Here is a 19037-nt window from a genome sequence, read left to right as displayed (position 1 = left end):
AATTATATTATATTATTATTATAATTATAATTTATTTATTATAATTATATAATAATTATATAAAGATTCTGCATCTTTCATATATTTATAGATTGTTGGTTACATCTTTAATTTGTGCTTTTTATATGCCTTTGCCACCAGATTCTTGGTGTCTCTTTGAGCATCTTTAGGAACTACATTAGTTGGATTTTGTATTTACAGATGAAATTCTCTACTAGAAGTCAATATAATTTATTAAGTCTACTGTTTATGTCAGAGTGAATGCATGATTTCAATTAAACCTGGTGTTCTACATGGCACATGAGCTACATAAAATTCCCTACAGATTCTGAACCAAAAGTGTTGTTTGAACTGATTTCTAGTTTGCATCCATAGAAAAAAAATTATCCAGGTTTCCCTGTGAAAGACCACCAAGGTCATGTATGGACAGAAACATTATTGTTAAGTATGCTAATAGTGTGTTGATGTTTTTATATGGATCTGATCCTGTTTAAAATAACACTGTTAATGAGAGCAAACAAACTCAACTCTTGATATAAAATAGTGAGGCATTAAGCCTTCTTTACTTTTCATGCTGCTGAGTAGTTTCAGGTCTGATGAAATTTTTGGTTTGAGGGGAGGGGTCTATGCATATTTTAATTTGTTCCAGGCCAAAACTTGGAAAATAAGGAATGTATTCATGTTCAAAGTGTTTAAATAATAAACATTTTTTTAAAACAGTTTGACTATCCTTCTGTTTTAAATAATATCAGAAGAATATCTAAACATTTATTAATCTCTTCCCCTTTTGGGCACACAAATTAAATTTAAACACTCCAAATTGGAAAGCAATTGGTCCATAATAAAGTGGGAGTTTTTTTGCTACTTGAAAACTGAGTTCTGTAAGAAAAAAATCCATTGTTTCTTGAAACTTAATAATTATAGAAAACATATAATTTATTAGATCAATTAATAATCCAATATCTATGATTTTCATTTTCATTGAGCCTACACTATTTTGGTTATTTAATTATACTGTTACTTTATTCATTCATCTCACCATTCACTGACATAGTGGGTCATTTTGAAATATTAATACAGTATTCCTCCAGAACAGAGGAAATGCTGAAGGGGTTAGTTGTTACTCTTTGAAATATACAAGAGATTAGAAACCCCTTATCTGATCCTGGTATGATATAACTTAATACTTTTTGTGACAGGCATTTCTAGTTACAGATTATTCATATAGTACTATAACTATGAAATTTCTTGGCATCTATCATTTTAAGACAAGAGATTAAACCTTTTTATTGATTAAATTTTCCTCCAGTTATCCATTCTGTTCTAGATAATGTACATCTGCAGTTTGCATTACTACTATTCAGCCTTTCTTAAGTACCTAAAATTCTAAATAAATGTAGCAGCCATCACAGAAATGCTTCTGTCTTACCAACTATTGAAAGGTTGCTTGTGCACTCTCTCTCACACAGACAGAGCAAAACTCATTGGCCCTACCAGATCCTACTGGCTTTTGTAGTAAATTTCAAGAGAAACAATGTGCTTGCATGAGTTTACCAATAGATGATCCTCTCATAGCAGTATGAAGGTCCAGTGTCCAGACAGATACTTCCTACTATCAAATATATTGTTCATTTGCTATGATTGTTGACATATATAAAATTACTGACACCTGTATGTGAGTCTGCCTTCAAGGGTAACTCCTATGGGAGGCTAAAATGCTTGTGGCTTGCTGGCTTCATGAACAATTCCAGGATTCTGCATGTGATTGTATGTGCATTTGTAATACATGTCTATGGTCCCACATCCTTTCCTGAAGCCACACTGACTTTCAGGCAAGAAGCCCTTATTCAATGTGTTGCACAACAGCAGAATTCTGGTGAGGATTTTGCCAGCTATTAACAGCAAGGAGAAACCTTGATGATTGTTGCAGGATTGTCTATTGTCTTTCCACTTGTACAAGTGAACAAAGGATGCATCCTTGTACTCCCGGGATATAGTTCCTTGATTCCACATTGACTAGAAGAATTCAGTCAGTTTCAGAGCCATGTGAGCCTCCGGACTTAGTTTCATAGTTTCATAGTTGGTAGGGTCAGAAGGGACCTGAGCAGATCATCAAGTCCAACCCCCTGCCATGGGCAGGAAAGAATGCTGGGGTCAAACGACCCTGGCTAGGTAATTATCTAGCCTCCTTTTGAAGACCCCCAGGGTAGGAGTGAGCACCACTTCCCTTGGAAGTTGGTTCCAGATCCTAGCCACAGGAAGTAGCGTTTCCTGATGTCTAGCCTGGACCTACTCTCAGTACACTTGGGGCCGTTATTCCTCGTTACTCCTGGTAGTGCTCAGGGAAACAGGGACTCTCCCATTCCCTGCTGGTCCCCCCTGGTAAGTTTATAGATGGCCACCAGATCCCCTCTCAGCCTTTTCTTGTGGAGGCTGAACAGGTCCCAAAGCCTCTCCTCGTAGGGCCTGCCCTGCTGCCCCCTGACCATGCGAGTAGCCCACCTTTGGACCCTCTCAATGCTGCCCACATCCCTCCTGAGGTGCAGCATCCAGAACTGGATGCAGTACTCCAACTGTGGCCTGACCAATAGACCTTTGCTGGTATAGCATCTGTTCTAGGTGCTTTACCATTTGATAGCAAGTTAATTGCTTTCACGGTCTCAGTCAACATTGGAGGACCATAGAAATGGTGTTTGCAGCTTTTCATCTTAAGGGGAAATGCCAGGAACAGAACTGCAAGCTGTATATGACTTTCATTGACCTGACAAAAGCATTTGATACAGACAGTCAGGAGGGCCTTTGAAAGATCATGGCAAAATTTGCTTGCCCAGAAAAATTAATCACAATGGTTCATCAATTCCATGATGGCATTCTTGTTCACATTGTGGATGAGTCATCTGAACTATTCCCAGTCACCAATGGAAATCAAGAAGGGCTGTGTGTTGGCCCCAGCTCTCATCAGTATGATGTTCTCTGCTTTGCTTACAAATTATTTTCATGACTGTGACATTGGGATTGACATCAGCAACTGACATTGGGATTGACTGATGGCAAGCTCTTCAGTTCAAGGAGACTACAGGCAAAGACAAAGTTACAGGATGTGACTGTTTGTTATCTTCTGTTTGCTGATGAATGTTTCCTGAATGCCAAATCTCAGTCTGATATATGGTGGAGTATGAATTATTTCTCTTCAGTTTATGACAACTTTGGTCTCACAATCAACACTAAGCAGACAGAAGTGATGCTCCAGCCTGAACCAGTAAAGTCTTATGTAGAGCCTACCATCACGATGAATGGCTAAACCCTCCAGGCAGTGGACAGGTTCACCTATCTCAGCAATAAACTGTCATGTGCAGTTCACATCAATGATGAAACAATTCCAGAATTGCCAAAGCAAGTGTGACCTTCAGCAGACTATGTGCAAATGTGTGGGAGCACAGAAGTGTCAGTCAACAAACAAATCTTAAGGTCTACAAATCCATTGTGTTGCCAATCTTGATGAATGCATATGAAACCTAGATGGTGTACAGATGCTATGATATGAAGCTGAACCACTTTCACACAAGCTGACTAAGGAAATGGATGAGGATAAGATGGCAAGACAAGGCCCCAGACACTGAGGTTCTCACACAGGCAGGCATTCCAAGCATCTACACTCTGTAGATGAAATCAAAGATGAGATGGGCAGGCCATGCCACCAGGATGTCAGATGAGTGACTGCCAAAGATCTTCTATGGTGAGCTAAAGGGGAGAAAGCACTCTCAGGGAGGCCAGAAGAAATGTTTCAAGGACTCCCTCAAGTCATCCTTGAAACATTTGAACATTAACCTGAAATCTTGGGACGATTGTACTCATGATGCTTTCACCTGGCAAAGCCTCATCCATACTGTAGCTACCATCTATGAGCAGAGGAGAACTGCTGAGATGGACAGAAGTGCAGACAGTGTAAATCTCACAACAGCAGCACATCCGCTATTGATCAAGCAAACCAAAGTGCCATCTCTTGCTCAGTGTGCCACAGACAGGTTAAAAGCACAAATTGGCCTGAGCAGCCACTCTAGTGCTCACAGAAACTAAACCAACCAGTGATCTTATGCTTATCTTCAAATTTGAAGTATGAACAACAACAACATGTAATACAATATAGGGAGTCATGACAGAGTGGTTCAGGCATCTGGCTACAGCTCCTGAGAGATGAGCTTGAAACTTGCTCTACACTCATGCTGATGGCCACCCTTGATTACACAGCTGTAAATGGATTCCTAGTCATGAAGTCAGGGGAGTGAGGAACAAGCAGATGTAAATTCTACCCGATCGCTTCCTCGTATGGTAGTGTCTGTAGAAGCTGGCATGCCTTGACAACCTGGTGAATGTACTGCTGACTACTGGCACACCATGAGTGACTTGTGATATAATAGGCTGATACTCTGAGGATAAGTCTGTAAAGTTTAAAGTACTTTAAGATTAAATTGTTTTAATGGACATTATTATAGTAAACTAAAGGAAGTTTATAAGAAGTGGAAACTTGGACAAATAACTAGGGAAGAATATAAGAGCATTGCTCAGGCTTGCAGGGATGAAGTCAGGAAGGCCAAAGCACAATTGGAGTTGCAGCTAGCAAGGGGTGTGAAGGGTAACAAGAAGGGTTTCTACAAGTATGTTGGTAGCAAGAGGAGGATCAGGGAAAGTGTGGGTCCCTTACTGAATGGGGGAGGCAACCTTGTGACAGGGGATACAGAAAAGGCTGAAGTGCTCAATGCCTTCTTCACCTCAGTCTTTTTGTTGTTCTTGTTCATCCTTCAAATTTGAAGATGACCATAAGATCACTGGTTAGTCCCTAACTTGTTCTTTCACCACTGAGGGCTGCTTACCTCCTCCCCAAATTGTGCTGCCAGGTGCAGTAGTTTGGGAACTGACCTTACCTGCGAAGACTGATGTAAAAAAAGTTAGGGACTACTTAGAAAATCTGGATGTGTATAAGTTGATGGGGCCAGATGAGATGCAACCAAGGGTGCTGAGGGAGTTGGCTGATCTGATTGCACAGCCATTGGTCATCATCTTTGGAAACTCATGGTGATCAAGTAGGGTAAGGATTCAGAGTCACCTAGGCAAATGGGAGAAGTGGGCCAAAAGGAATTTCGTGAGGTTCAACAAGGACAAATGCAAAGTCCTGCACTTAGGATGGAACAATCCCATGTACCAGTGCAAGCTGGAGGTAGCATCCCTGCAGAAAAGGACCTAGGGGTTACAGTGGACAATACGCTGAATATGAGCCAGCAGTGTGCTCTTGTTGCAAAGAAGACTAACAGCATACTGAGCTGCATTGGTAGGTGTGTTGCCAGTAAGTCAAGGGAAGTGATTATTCCCCTTTATTCAGCACTGGTGAGGCCACATCTGGATTACTGTGTTCAGTTTTGCTTCCCCCTCCCACCCCCCACTACAGAAAGTATGTGGACAAATTGGAGACAGTCCAGCAGAGGACAACAACAATGGTGTGGGGGGTAGGGGACATGATTTCTGTGGAAGACTGAGGGAACTGGGCTTATTTAATTTAGAGAGGAGGAGACTGAGAGGGGACTTAATAGCAGCCTTCAACTATCTGAAAGAGGGTTCAAAAGAGGATGGAGCTAGACTGTTTTCAGTGGTGGCAGATGACAGAACAAGGAGCAACAGTCTCAGGTTGCAGCAAGGGATGTTTAGGTTAGATATTGGGAAGAATTTTCTCACTAGGAGGATAGTAAAGCACTGGAACAGGTTACCCAGAGAGGTGGTGGAAGCTCCATCCTTGCAGGTTTTCCAAACCTGGCTACACAAAGCTTTGGCTGGGATGATCTAGTTGGGGATGGCCCTGCTTTGAGCAGGGGGTTGGAGTAGATGACCTTCTAAGGTCCCTTCCAACCCTAACTTTCTATGATTCTATAGCAGTCATCATTAACTTGTTTCTTTTATAAGTTTTGTCCAATAAAGCAAACTGTTTCTAGAATTCATTTGAAGACTGTGACTCTTTACTACGTCAGTCAAAAGGCATTTCAGTGAAAAATGATATTTTGTGTATTCCTTTTTCTTTTCAAGTGCTTTGCAGAAGTGTATAACATAGTAACTAGTATTTCATCTAAACTATTTCTTGTGTTATTTTTCCAACCCTCTGTTGTTTTTGATTTAGAGATGTGTTGCAATTCCAAAGGGAGACTAGAGAAATGGGTGGAGTGAATAACAGGCAATTGCAATTTTCCTGCCCTGGAGTAATTGTTTTAATGAGAAAGGATTCATGAGATTCTAATCCTCCAGGCTAGGGACAGACATTCAAAAAGCCTGAGCCTGAATTGATTCAATCTTTGCAGGTTAGTCCAGCCTGGATAGGCTAAATCAGTTTGTAACCCAGACAGACATCCCAAAAATGCAGGGACATGCCTGTAGTGGCTCAGGCTAGAAGCCAGGGAGTGCTAGAGCAGCCCTCCCTTTGTTTCCACATGTCAGAGCTGAGGGCGGGGGTGCGGCCAGACCCCAGCAGGACACGCTGATTATTCCCCACCCCCTGCCCCACTTAGCTGCCCAGCAGGAAATATATATCACCCCTAACTTTCTGTTTATCAACTCAATAAGAAGACAAAGCCTATCTCCTTTAACTAACGAAGCTATTCTTAAACAGCTCTTCCAAGGAAGGACATTAAACTACCTGTTGATTAGCTCCAAAAAGCCTGTCTGCCTCTGTCCTCTCCCACAGCATGGACTGTAGCCATGTGGTCTGCTAGTTAATGCTGAGGTGTCTGCATAAAACAGAGGGGAGGGGGGAATAATCCCTGTTTAGCAGGGAGAAGCCAGACAAACGCTCTGTGCCTACAAGTCTGTGCCAAGCTCCAGCCAGGGAGCAGAGGGGGAGGGGCCAGCCCTGCAGTGGAGCAGAGAGCCCCACCCAGCCCAGAGTGCATGCCAGGAGTGTCTGGTTTATTTTAAGCCAGCAAAGGGTCTGGGAGAGACATTGCATAAGCCGGTTTGAGCCAGATCAGTTAAGTCTGGTACTACTTTCAACCAGGTTTAGCTCAATCTGGTTTCAGCCATTTTGAAATTTGTTTTTCTGCACTGAACATCTGTTCTGTTTCAGGTTTAAACCAGTTTCTGATCACTTAAACTGGTTTATGTGTACTGTCTGTCCCTAGCCCCAGTGTTCACCCTATAGGAGACTTTAAAATATATGCGTCTCAATTCTAGAGCTCTGGTCCAGAGGGAAAACAGCAAAATTGTTGGTTTCAAACAGCATAGCTGTTTCTAGTTAATTTTTTTTTCAATGCTACACTAATGCTCAGTTATTTTCTTAACATGCTTCTGCTTTACTACATCTAGTCAATCCGTGCTTTCTTGTTAGAAATAAATCACCAAATGCTACATCCATGTGATATTTCCCACAGGTATTATGAGGAAAGTTTAGAAGAACTTGGTTAGTTAGTCTAGAGAAAAAAACACCAGGGGAGTGTTTTAATGATTGGGGATTTACAGCACATGGAAGAAATTAAGTAATTTACCCAAGATTATATACAATGTATAGGAATGCTGGGACTTTCCTATATCTCCTTGGGCCTTGACCCCTGGCTTTATGCTCCAAACCAGCCTCGATCTCTCCTTGCCATACTTTCAGATCTTTCATGTCATGCACTAAAATGTAGCTGGCACTATTCCCTACTTACATGGTTATCCATGATTATAAATGTTAAATCCTTTCCAAGGAAATATTCCTTGTAGATCTGGGAGAATAATGAATTTAGTTTGGTCAAACTGAAAAACTAGGTAAGAAAACCACATTAAAACAAATGTTGGATGACTTTAAGGTACAATATTATTAAAAAAGAGATAATAAAGTAGCAAATTACATTTCCACTTGATTAAATAAACCACACAGGCAATTTATTTGCACACATTTTCACACTATGTACACATGCAAACAGAGAAGGGAGTGGGGAGAGAGAAAAATTGAATTGTTCCTTATTTTATCAGAAATTTCATTATTGTACCATGTCAGAATTGAATAGTAGTTTAGGAGGAATAGGTTCGCTTGTAAAGCATATCTGCTGGAGATCTGAGTGTCACTTTTGAAAGTCCTATAGTTCTAACTCTATGGATTAAGTAGTGATAGAATCTAACTTGGATTTTGGAAATTGATGTTTCTTGGTTGGGAAAAGGACTAGCAAAGTAATATTTTGGAGGTCCCCATGTTTTCTATATTGTTAGAATCTTATCAATACAAGATCTTATGTTGAAATGCACATAGGACCTCAGAAATAAGAGATATATTTTGGTGAACATGTAGGGATGTAATTAGATAATCCTGTATACTGTAGAAAACTGGGCCTTTGTTTTTGTATGGACTTAGTACGGACCTTTGTACAGAGCTTTACTTGGAAAATTAGGAGGCATGTTATGTTTATATCTGTTTGTCCTACTTCTTGTTATGCTCATTGTAAAACAGATTTGTGTTCTGGTCTGTGCCAGAACTTTTGCCAAGATTTACATAATGTTTGTAAATGTACCTGCTAGTTCATAAGCAGCTACCTGGAAAAATCATGTTTTTTTAATAGCTATCCAGAAAGGACCAAGCCACAGTTTTGAATCCAGATCCACAGTGTCCAATAGTTATGCTACTAAAATGTGGAAAGACCCATCTCCAGTTCAAGTAATCTCATTTCAGCAATGTAGAAGCTCCCAGCTTATCACCAGAGTTACTTTTTAATTTTTAGATCAGCTGAGAAGTATATGGTATTTTTAAGAAGTGGGTTCTATTCCAGGTGCCATTGAATCATTTAGTGATTTTCTTCAAGCCACGCAACTTCTCTGCTCTGTTTTCAAATCCCTGAAAACAAGTATTAGTAAATTATTAGCTTTTGCTACATGGTTTGACAACTTTAGGTGTTCAGGTTGCTATTAGCTTCTTATCACACATTAATTACTTCAGTCAGTGAATATGTTTATTTTAAACTCCTAAAGTGAATGAAATGGTACCTTTAATGAAACCAGTCATTGAGCTAACTTGAATACCTACTTGTCAAAAGGTCAGGTCCCAGGGGTGGCCGTTGTGCGGGCCGGGAGCGACCCAAGCCCTTTTCCGTGCTGCACGCGGGCTGTGGCCAGCAGCCCGGGCACGCCGGGTTGGAGAGGGAAGGCCGTTGAGCTGGAATTAGGCACAAACGTGTAGCGGTAGTTTTAAAGATTGTTTACTTACACCGAGATGGCAGTGGTGCAGGCTGGAAAGCTTGCTTAAGTTGCGGTTACAGACAGGAAAGAAGAGAGGCGGACAAGAGTTCTAGACTCGTGAACTCTAGCCCAATCCGGCTGAAGGCTCTGAACACGCGAGCCCATCGTGTCAACCGAAGAAAATACTCATCCGAAAGAGCTCTGAATAAACTCACACAAAGTTTGCTAGGCTCTGTGGGTCCTTCTGCTCACTCATTCACACAAAGTTTGCTAGGCTCCGTGGGTCCAGTTCTTTTGCGCGCAGGAAGGGATACGTCTGGACTGCGCTCGGCGACGGGGAGAGGCTAGAGATTGATCAGATCTCCGTTGCCTGCTTTAAATGCACTGGGTCTGTAAGGATCCGCAGCGCTTAGAGATCTTCACACAGCGTGAAGTCTCCTCCTCCCTTGTTCGTGGAGTCCTCCAACTTGGGCGGAAACCACTCAAGCCTTTTATACGGCTAGCAAGCCAATCACTAGCCGCCACGTGTGAATAATTTAGAACTGGCCAATAATGGGACTCGAATTAGCATACAAATGGCGGGAACTCTTTGCAATGAGCATTTCTGTGCTGCAACAAAGAAATGCACCCTGCAAAGAAAGCTTCAAATTGGCGGGAAATTCTCCCTTGCACCGGGGTTCTCTTTTGCAGCAGAAAACTCCACCGTGCAAAGAAGCTATAATTTAGCGGGAACAATTTAGCAGTGCCGAAGCACACAAAAACAAAAATCACACCCTTTGGGTTGTGACAGCCGTGACATTTCCCTGGAGGCTCACTGACTATACCATCCCTAGGGCACCTTTCTGTCTCACCTGCCATGCCTTGATGATAAATATGATAATAGGGAGGCTGCCCACAGGCCTTTGCATGGCCCAGTTCCACTGAATCCTGAACCTCCACCTAGGCCCTTCGCTGAGCCTCATTCAATAAGTTGCCCCCAGATAGCACCTCAAGCCTTAAGGGCTAATTGTATGGCTCCAAATCCACCCCATACCTCACAGATGGCATCCATACAGGTGTACAATCCATTGCTGACACAGCCCCTCACTGTGTCTTCCAGTTCCTCAGCCTCTTAGCCCCACTCCAGTTGCCAGACCCCCCTCAGTCTCTCCTCCATCCCCTCTCTGAGCCCTCAGACCCCTCTGTCTCACCCAACAACTCCAGTTGCCAGACCCCTAGGTCTTTCCTATGGCCCCTCTCTAGGCCCTCAGATCCCCTTGGTCTCATTCAACCAGTCAGTGAGCTACTAGGTCCCTTGGTCTTTCTCTTGGCCCCTCTCCAGGCTGTCAGCCCCCTTCTTGGTCCCTTGTTCTGGACCCTGTTATTTCTTCATTTCCCAGCTGCTCTCCAGGCCCTCAGACCCATCTGGCCCTGCAACGTACTCTGTGGCTCCTCACTGGGCTGCTGTACCCTATGGTCCCACCATACTCACTGGGCCTCACTATAGGCCTCAGGCCCCTTGCTGGGCCTCAGAACTCATGGCCTTGGACCCCTCTGGTCCTACACTCTATTTCCCAGCCCCTCACTGGGCCTCTGGACCCACATGGTCCTGATCTTCCCTGGCCCCTCACTGCACCTCCAGACCCACATCAACTGCTTTTCTGTCAGGGTTTGCTTCCCAAGCCTTCTCCCTCAACAGGGTTATTTACAAAGCATGGGAGCGGAGGCTTTCCAGTGCCTCATCCTCACATTTCCCTGGAGTGGCTCATGCATGGCATTTCATGGAGACTGCCCTGCCACAGGCAACCCCACCACACCAGCCACCTCCAGTAGGGTGCTATTTGAGATCTTACTCTTCTTCAAATCATCCTGGTCTTATCCATACATCTTTGGGATCTCCCCAAGATGCCCTATACCCCTCCTGGGCTACTAACCACTGGCCCCCTTGGCCCTGGCTCCATCTCACATCCAAGTCCTCTGTCTCTGGCCCCCAGCTCACTCTTGGACTCCTACCAGCCATCATCATACTGGGCTGCATGCTCCCTGTCCTCTCCCTCTTGTCTGTGGCCCCACATGGACTTTTGTACCTCTCTTAGGCCCTGACCCCACCTCCAGGCCAGTGAAGACTCCAGACTCCCAGTTCTGGCAGTCTCTCACAGTGGTCTATTTCACCCTTCAGACCTTCCTGGGCCCTAATCCCAGTATAGGCTAGTCAAGGTCCCCAGGGTCTGTCCTCCAACTACCAGCCCTCTCCTCTCTGTGGGGCTTCGCACCTGAGCCCCTTCATAGATCACTCTCTCTCTCTTTCTCTCTCTTGCAGGTTCAGAGCCTTACTTACTTCTCTTGCAGGTTCAGAGCCATAGGTCTTCCTTACTGCAGCCCCTTCCTTCTCTGGGCTTGTCCTGAACCATCTTCTCAATAGGCCCCAGGCACTCAGCCCCCTTCTCGGGGCTCTGGACCCCACACTGCATCCTCAAGAACCTCCTCCATCCTCTTAGTTCCTACCCAAGCCTCCAGATATTGTTTCCCTTGCTGGAATTCAGGAGTAGCAGTCTTCCTGCTGGGTGATGTTCCTATACCAGCTCCCTACACTAGCTCCCAAGATGGCACTGCTTTCAGAGTCTAGGGTTATACCCTGTCTAAGCCCAGCCTTCCTGTGATCAGATAACTCCTTTCAATCAAGTGACTCCTTTGACCAGGCCTAGCCTCACCTGCCAGCCCCCTGAGCCAGCTGACTCTGCCATTAGCTCTGACACGCACCTGCCAGTGGCTCAACAGGCTGCCTAACCTCTTAAAGTGGCAGGCACATCCAGTGCCCTGCCGCACTACTCCAAGTATCTTAGTTCCACCTTAGTATGTCTTTTAATATATCCTTGTTCCTATGCTCTGGGGGCATTTATAAATGTGCTCCAGGAGGCAAAGGAGGTGCTTTCATTAGCAAGCCACACTAATTAGAAGCACCTGAGTGTCACATCACAAGGTATTGCATCACATCACAGTGTCCCATACAGTATTGCTTTTAACTAAAGCTCATTGTTTAGCTTTAGTTCAAAGCAACCTGCCACCATTTTTCAGTGTGGAGATGCTGATGTGCTGGAGGCTGCTGGAGCACATTTATTTCCACACCCCACTAGACTCTATTAATTGAGTCTGCTCTGATGTGCTGGATTACAGCTCATTGGAAGAGCCTTCCTGCATGGGTGTAAATACCCGAGGAGACGAAAATTTAGCTCTGTTTGTTTTATCATGTCAGCATTAGTAAGAGCTTCAGGATCATCAGCTCTCTGAAAAATAGGAGCCATGTGGATCAGTGTTAGAAACCAGACCTATAAGAGGCTTAAAAATTATCAAATGCTTTTAATTCAAAATTATCAAACCTTAAATGTTTCCAGATACTCTGCCCATAATTGTAACTGCTGATCTATCCCACTTCAGACTTGTTTTACAGAACAATAGTACTGATGTAATAGGGGCCCCAATCCCTGTTACTGAGAGTGGGGCCAGGAGTAGGGCTAAGGGGCAGTGGGGCCCCAAGCTGTAAAAGCTGCAAGCAATTTGACTTGGAGTGAACTGCAAAGGGAAGAGGCTAAAGTGCATAGAGTTCAAGGGGAGGGTGGGGGCCACTAAGTGAGTGCAAGCCACAGTGGTAGGGGCTATGTTGACTGAGTGGAACAAAAAAAGTAGTAATCCTCTGAGGCCAGGATAGCCTGTCCAGAACAGGAAGGGCTCTGTCCAGAACAGGCATGGCACCTAGGGAGTTCTGTCAGGAACAGAGATGACAGTGGACCACTGAGTCCAAGGGGAGCTGGGGTTTGTCCCAAGATACGCTTGGGGGGTCCCAGATATCCTGTTGGGAACAGGCAGACCATAAACGAACCCAGTGTGCAGAGATAGTGACAGCCAAGCAAGCCAAAAGGGCTACAGGAAGGGGCAAGCAAGCCCCTCAGACTAAGGTAGGGGCAACAAGCTAAAGTCTAGGTAAACCAAATTGGGTCTAATTAGATTAGATTAAATAGAATGAACCTGGGAGGCCCTAGTTGGTAGGGGTCACTTGAACCAAGTATAACCCTGAGCATGACACTACACGCGCCCTCACCTAAATAGTGGGATCCTGGGGTACCCGGTAGCCAGTAGCCCTGCCCAGCCCCCCTGGGAAGCTGCTGCAGGGTCCCTGAACGAAGAGCCTCCCCTTACAATCAAGCACCCTCTCAGGCAGTTATAAAACTATTTACAAGATTTAATTATTTACAAAATAACAAGTAACCAATAAATAAACACATTGATATACCAACTAAAACCCTCAAGAACTTATTTACACAGTCTCTCACTTGCACACGGTGTCGTGGGGATCCTGTGTGCACTGCCCCTGTCGGGGTGTCTCAGGGAGTGGGACTGTCTGTGTCCCTGTGCAGGGTCTGTGGGTGCTCCCTGGTGCTGGTGTCCCTCTCCATGCTCCAGAGTCCCTGCAAGACAGCCTCCCCCTGTCTCTGACCCCCTTCTCTGACTCAGCAGGGAGCAGTGTCTGGGCTGCAGGCTGTAGCAGCTCTCCTGTTCCGCACAGCCTCACAACCCCCGGCAAACGCAGCCCCTCCCGGGGCCTTACCTGCCCCAGGGCCCCTCACCCACCAGGGAAAACAGGGCAGTCTCCAGCAGTCTCCCCATGGCTCTGCTCTGCCCACCCAGCCACACGGCTGCAGGCGGGTCTTCCCAGGCTCAGAGTCTCCACACAAGCAGCCCCTCTCTGGTCCTGCTGCCGCAGTGCTCCCGGGCCGAAGAGAGGAACTGGATACTGTGTCACTCCCAGTGCAGCCTCTGCTGCTGCTTCTGCAGGGCACTGCCAGGGGCTCTCTGAGGGACCACTGCGTTGAGACTCTCTCTCTGGTCTCCAGCCTGCCCCTCAGTCCCTCTCTCTCTTGTTCTCTCTCGGTGGGAAAACTGCTCCCCCCTTTTATCCAAGCCTCTCAACCAATCCCAGACCAGGGCCCTTCCCAGGCTTTTGCTAATGGATCTATTTCAAAACTTTGCTGGGGTTACGTCACCCCTCCCACTTCCAACAGGGCTGCCTCCAAACAGCTTCACTTGTCCTCAGAGCCTACAGTGTCCCTGCTGGGACAAACTCTGTCTCTCTGCAGGGCAGCCCTTGCCATTCTTTCAGGTGGGTCCATTTTTTAATGCTGCTACACAAGTATTCAGCCAGATTGGCTGCCCAGTTTTGAATAGGGTACAGCAAGGCACCTAAGGCTAAACTCTGATTTTCTGAAGGTAGCCTCCCAAATTTATATTAATTTTACTTCCATGTATGGCGGGTGAGGGTGGAGCAGTACCCTTATAATCAGGAGTACAGAATGTACCTAGTGTGGCTCATAGGAGGTGCCACAGGTGCCTTTAGAGGTGGTCCTGTTACAACTCAAATACAAAGAATACAGTGACACCACATTTTCTAAACCAGTGTCTCTCAACCAGCGGGACACGTCCCGCTGGTGGGATGCAAAGGTTATGTAGGTGGGACTTATCTGAAAATGTAGCATTCCTGAGAAAAGTAGGGGGCCTGTGGACTTGAGATTCTGTGGGAATACACTTCTTGGAAAAAGTGTGTGTTGGGGAGGGGGGGATATTATGGTGGGACTAGGGTTTTTTGACAAAATGGCTGGTAGGATGTAAGGTGTAAAAGGTTGAGAACCGCTGTTTTAAACTTTATTCCTGTAGACGCTGAGGCACTAGAATGTTGTGTTTTGGGTTAACAGCACAGTTTTATTAGTTCTAATGGGAGTTTTGTAGCCAATATCCTGAAACACTTGATTAACATTTACACCAGGCTTTTTATGGTTTGACAGAAGGATGAAGCTGAAAACTGACTGGCCTTAGCTATAGCCTTTCTAGTGAAAAGCTCCAATTTATTCTTTCATTCTCTTTTTCTGGTTTTAACAGTTTCACAAATGAGCTAGGAAAACAGGTCTTCATCTTAAATAGTTTAGGAAGAATATCTGTGCAGCCTGCATGTTCACTGTCATAGTTTCTCTACTATACTCCAAAATACCTTTCACTTAAGGCTTCTGAAATACACTGTATGAAAGTAGTATAATCAATTGCCCACATTTTACCACTGCCTTTTTTCCAGCGTATAGCAATGTTCCCTTTGCTTTCCCCATTTGTACTGGTTTTGCTACAAATCCCATTGCATACAAAAGTGTCTGCACAAGGAAACAATTGGGCCAACATTTAAATGAATTCCATCCGGTGGAAACATTCCATTCATAGAGCTTTGAGGATGGCCAATATAGCAGTCTAGGCAGGTAGAAGACATCATTGAAAGAGAGCAGGATTGAATAACAACTGATGGAAACAATAAATCACTAAAGTGATGGTGTATAATGGATAAATAAATAAAAGGGGCATACTTCAATTTAATTACAATATTGATTTAAACATCATGTTGGTTCTAGTTGGAGAGAGTCCTAGAGAATGCCCAGCAATCACTGATTTTGTGTGTTGGAACAAGAATTGCATTGAGTCTCACCTTGTTTGTGACTACAAACCAGACTGTGAGGACCAATCTGATGAAGCTGACTGCAGTAAGTACCTCTCTATGTATTAATACAAGCTCCAATTAAAATGTTAACCTTAAATACTGTAATGTAACTTAGATGGATTCACGCAGCTGCTCAGAAGATAATTACAAGCATATCTCCTTCTCCCCTGCTCCTCCAAAGCACAAGGTCTGACATTTTCAGATCCTCAGAGACATTTGCTGAATGAAAATATTTAAATGTGATTTAGTCACAAATGTGTAACATCCAAAACAAAGATGGAATAGGAAACCATGTTCACTTTTCTTTAAGGAACAAAATCCATGGATTACTCTACAAATTGCTTATAAGAAGAAATGTAAACTCATTTATTAATTTGAAAATATTTTGAGCTGTCAACATTAAAGGGAAAAGCCAAATAAGCAAATTGATATGAATATAGATTCATTTACAGTACAGATGTACTCCAGCAAGTGACTATGTAGAAATGACATCATCTTACCCTTCAGATCAACTCTGTGTATGTGCTTGGAATGCTATCCAAATTGCTTTTTTATTGTACTAACAAAATAGGATAGAATTGCTCTTCCCTCCTACTATAGCTTCAGAAGCAACAAAGCAGAAAGTGTCAACTGGGTTATCTTCTGTCTTCATTATCAGCAGAATTATTTGATAAAATACACCTGTGTGACCCCAGTGAAGGCTAAGGCCTAATTTGACCTGCACAACATCTGTACTGATGATGTCTATAGAAGGACAAAACTTAACTTCCAAAATCTAGATAAGTGAAAAGAGCTTATAGTTAAACAAGCCATCCCTTCAAACTGGATGCATCTATACAAGACACTGTATGGTAGCTGAAAAATACTGCACAGTATCTCATCACAGCATGGACAGTGCTAATATGCTACTGCATAGTATTATTAGGCTCCTGCACAGTAGCATCACCTAAAAGATGTTCACCAGTGCTACTGGGCAGTAACTCCAGTTACTGCGCATTTATTTAGTAGTTGTTAATGCAAGTACTATATAAATGCTCAGTAATGACTGCACAGTAGCGTCTCATGTAGATGTGCCCACTGGGAACATTTGTTTCTAAATGGCAACAAGCAGAAACAAGGTTCTCTGCCCCAAGTCATTTTTTTTATATACTAAATCTACACTTTCAGAGGAAGAAGGCCAGAGAGTTTATTTTTTTGGTTTTGTTTTAGTAAATCTTGAGCCTGTAGCTCAAGATTCTGCTATATTGCCCATATGAAACTCATCAAAATTAGTCTGGATATGCAGGAGAGAGAAAATTCATCAAATTAATAAAGCAATTAAAATAGATTTTCATACTAATCATTCTCGTTTAAGATTCCCCCTCCCCCCCATTCTGCGGCTGCCAGCATGGTCAAATTAGGGAAGGAAGAATAAATCTTTTTTACTTAGGTCATACAAAATGTACAATGTTAACAATTAGATATTTTCACAATCTATATTGTACTGCAAACACACTTACCTTCACTCCAGCACATATATTAAGGAAAAAAGAGTCATAATAAAAGATTCTCAGAAGAACTACTCCATCTCTATTCTTTCTTTTCATAATAGAATAGATTTACCAAAGGAATATCTACCAATTGGCTACTGCATTTCCTGTAGTGCAGTGATTTCTGTAATTTGTTTTCAAGCAGATTTCAAAATTAAATTAATCTAAGGCCATGAGTGTTACACCTCAACTCCATGCAGTGCCCAACAACTAGGGAGACGACAATCTAATTGCTCATGAATCCTGTTACTCATTAGCCAGAGCAGGCAGGATTCAAACACTAGCACACATTGCTCGCAACAGCTTTATTCAGAATGGAGACAGCTTCTGACTAGCTCCCAAAAAAACAACAAACAGGGAAGCTGCACTGAACAATAGTTTTTTTCACTTTTATACACTTTGGTTTATACTCCTTAACATTTATTCTACCCTGTCCCTCCTTCTGTTCCACCCATTTCTTCTCCTATCTTAAGCTCCGCTTCTGTTTACTGTTTTCTTCATTTGCATGGAATTGCCTATGCATTTTACTCATTTACATATCTTTTTGCTATAAGCGCATGTCTGAGACCCTTTCCTTACTTCTTCGGTCAATGGGTGGACATTGACTAAAACCTGGAAGCTTCTTCACCAATCACCATTCAACTTTTTGCATATGTTCATCTAGGATTCTGTTACCAATTACGTGTTGTTTTTTCACATTCCAGTCTGTTTTTTTGTCTCAGGTTGTACCATCTTCCACATTCCTAAAGCTTCACTTCATTCACAGCACACAGACTCACACAGACTTACTTGCTGCTTTTTCAGAAAAAAACAGTTAATACAGTTAAGATGGCTACTTAGCATAAGCAAATTGCTGGCTTAGCTATCATTCTGCCTTGTGGTCAGCAGCTTCCCCAGGCCGCAGGTCTTGCCTTTTATTCAGCTGCAAATCAGCGCTCCCCAAGATCCAAATATTGTCACCCTAACAATGAGCATATGTTAATTTCTAGCAGTGTAACTTTTCCACTGCTAGAAATGTTTCCAGGAGAGGGAGCAATACAGGCATTCAAGCTGCAACTTCACCCCATCCCTTACTTCTCATGCCTTCCTCAGCCCAAGCTGCTTCTGGTCTGGGGAAAGCATGGAGAGCAACATGGCAAAGCCCCCACCTGCTCCTCACACCAGAGTCCCTAATGTGAGGGGCAGGTGGACAGTAAACAGCAGCTGAATCTCCCTTTCCCGGTCATGTGAAGGGCAAGAGGAGCTGAGTTCTGTGCCTTCAGGAGGAGGGACATAGCAGCTGCACCTGCTTCCTCCCCTGGTCTGGGGTGACTCTAGTCTCAGAAGATGTGGGGGATCATTCCCTGCTATTCAATTCCTCCTGGTGCCCAGGAGGAGTCAAGTGGTGGGGAAGTGTACAGTACTTCATTTTCCTAGAAGAGACATTCCTAGAGTTACTTCTACCAGGTTAGAGATGGGTTATTTTTCTCCCAGAACCACCATTTTTGTTCTGGGAGAAACTATGTGAACACTAGGGCTGCATGAAGCTTCAGTAACCAATTTGATATGGAGAAGATTTGGCCCAATTTGGGGGCTGAATCTCTGAATCCAAATCTAATTGGGAGACCCACTAAAAGGTCTGAATCAAATTGGAAGCCTCTGAATTGATTTAGAAGTCTCTGAATCAATTCGGAGATTCAGGCAGTCCCTGATTGCTGCCACAGGGAGCTGGACCCAGACTGTGTGCCAGTAAGTAGGGGGCAGAGGGGCTGGAGGAGGTGGGAGGGGACCATGGAGGATCCCTGCCCATCCCCATCTCCTGCTGGCTCCCCCAGCCC

General features: G+C 43.9%; 1 protein-coding gene across 1 annotated transcript in view; it reads left to right on the top strand.

The window, feature by feature from the left end:
• MALRD1 (MAM and LDL receptor class A domain containing 1) overlaps positions 1 to 19037 on the top strand; it is a 455974-nt gene that overhangs the window by 368000 nt on the left and 68937 nt on the right. The window contains exon 29 of the mRNA XM_025210089.1: positions 15606 to 15734. Coding sequence (XP_025065874.1) covers positions 15606 to 15734 — 129 coding nt within the window. The remainder of the gene's footprint in view (positions 1 to 15605; positions 15735 to 19037) is intronic.

This window comes from Alligator sinensis, unplaced genomic scaffold (assembly GCF_000455745.1).
Source record: "Alligator sinensis unplaced genomic scaffold, ASM45574v1 scaffold234_1, whole genome shotgun sequence".
NCBI lineage: Eukaryota > Metazoa > Chordata > Crocodylia > Alligatoridae > Alligator > Alligator sinensis.
The sequence above is the reverse complement of the archived record's forward strand: the minus strand, read 5'-3'. Positions and strand labels throughout refer to the sequence as shown.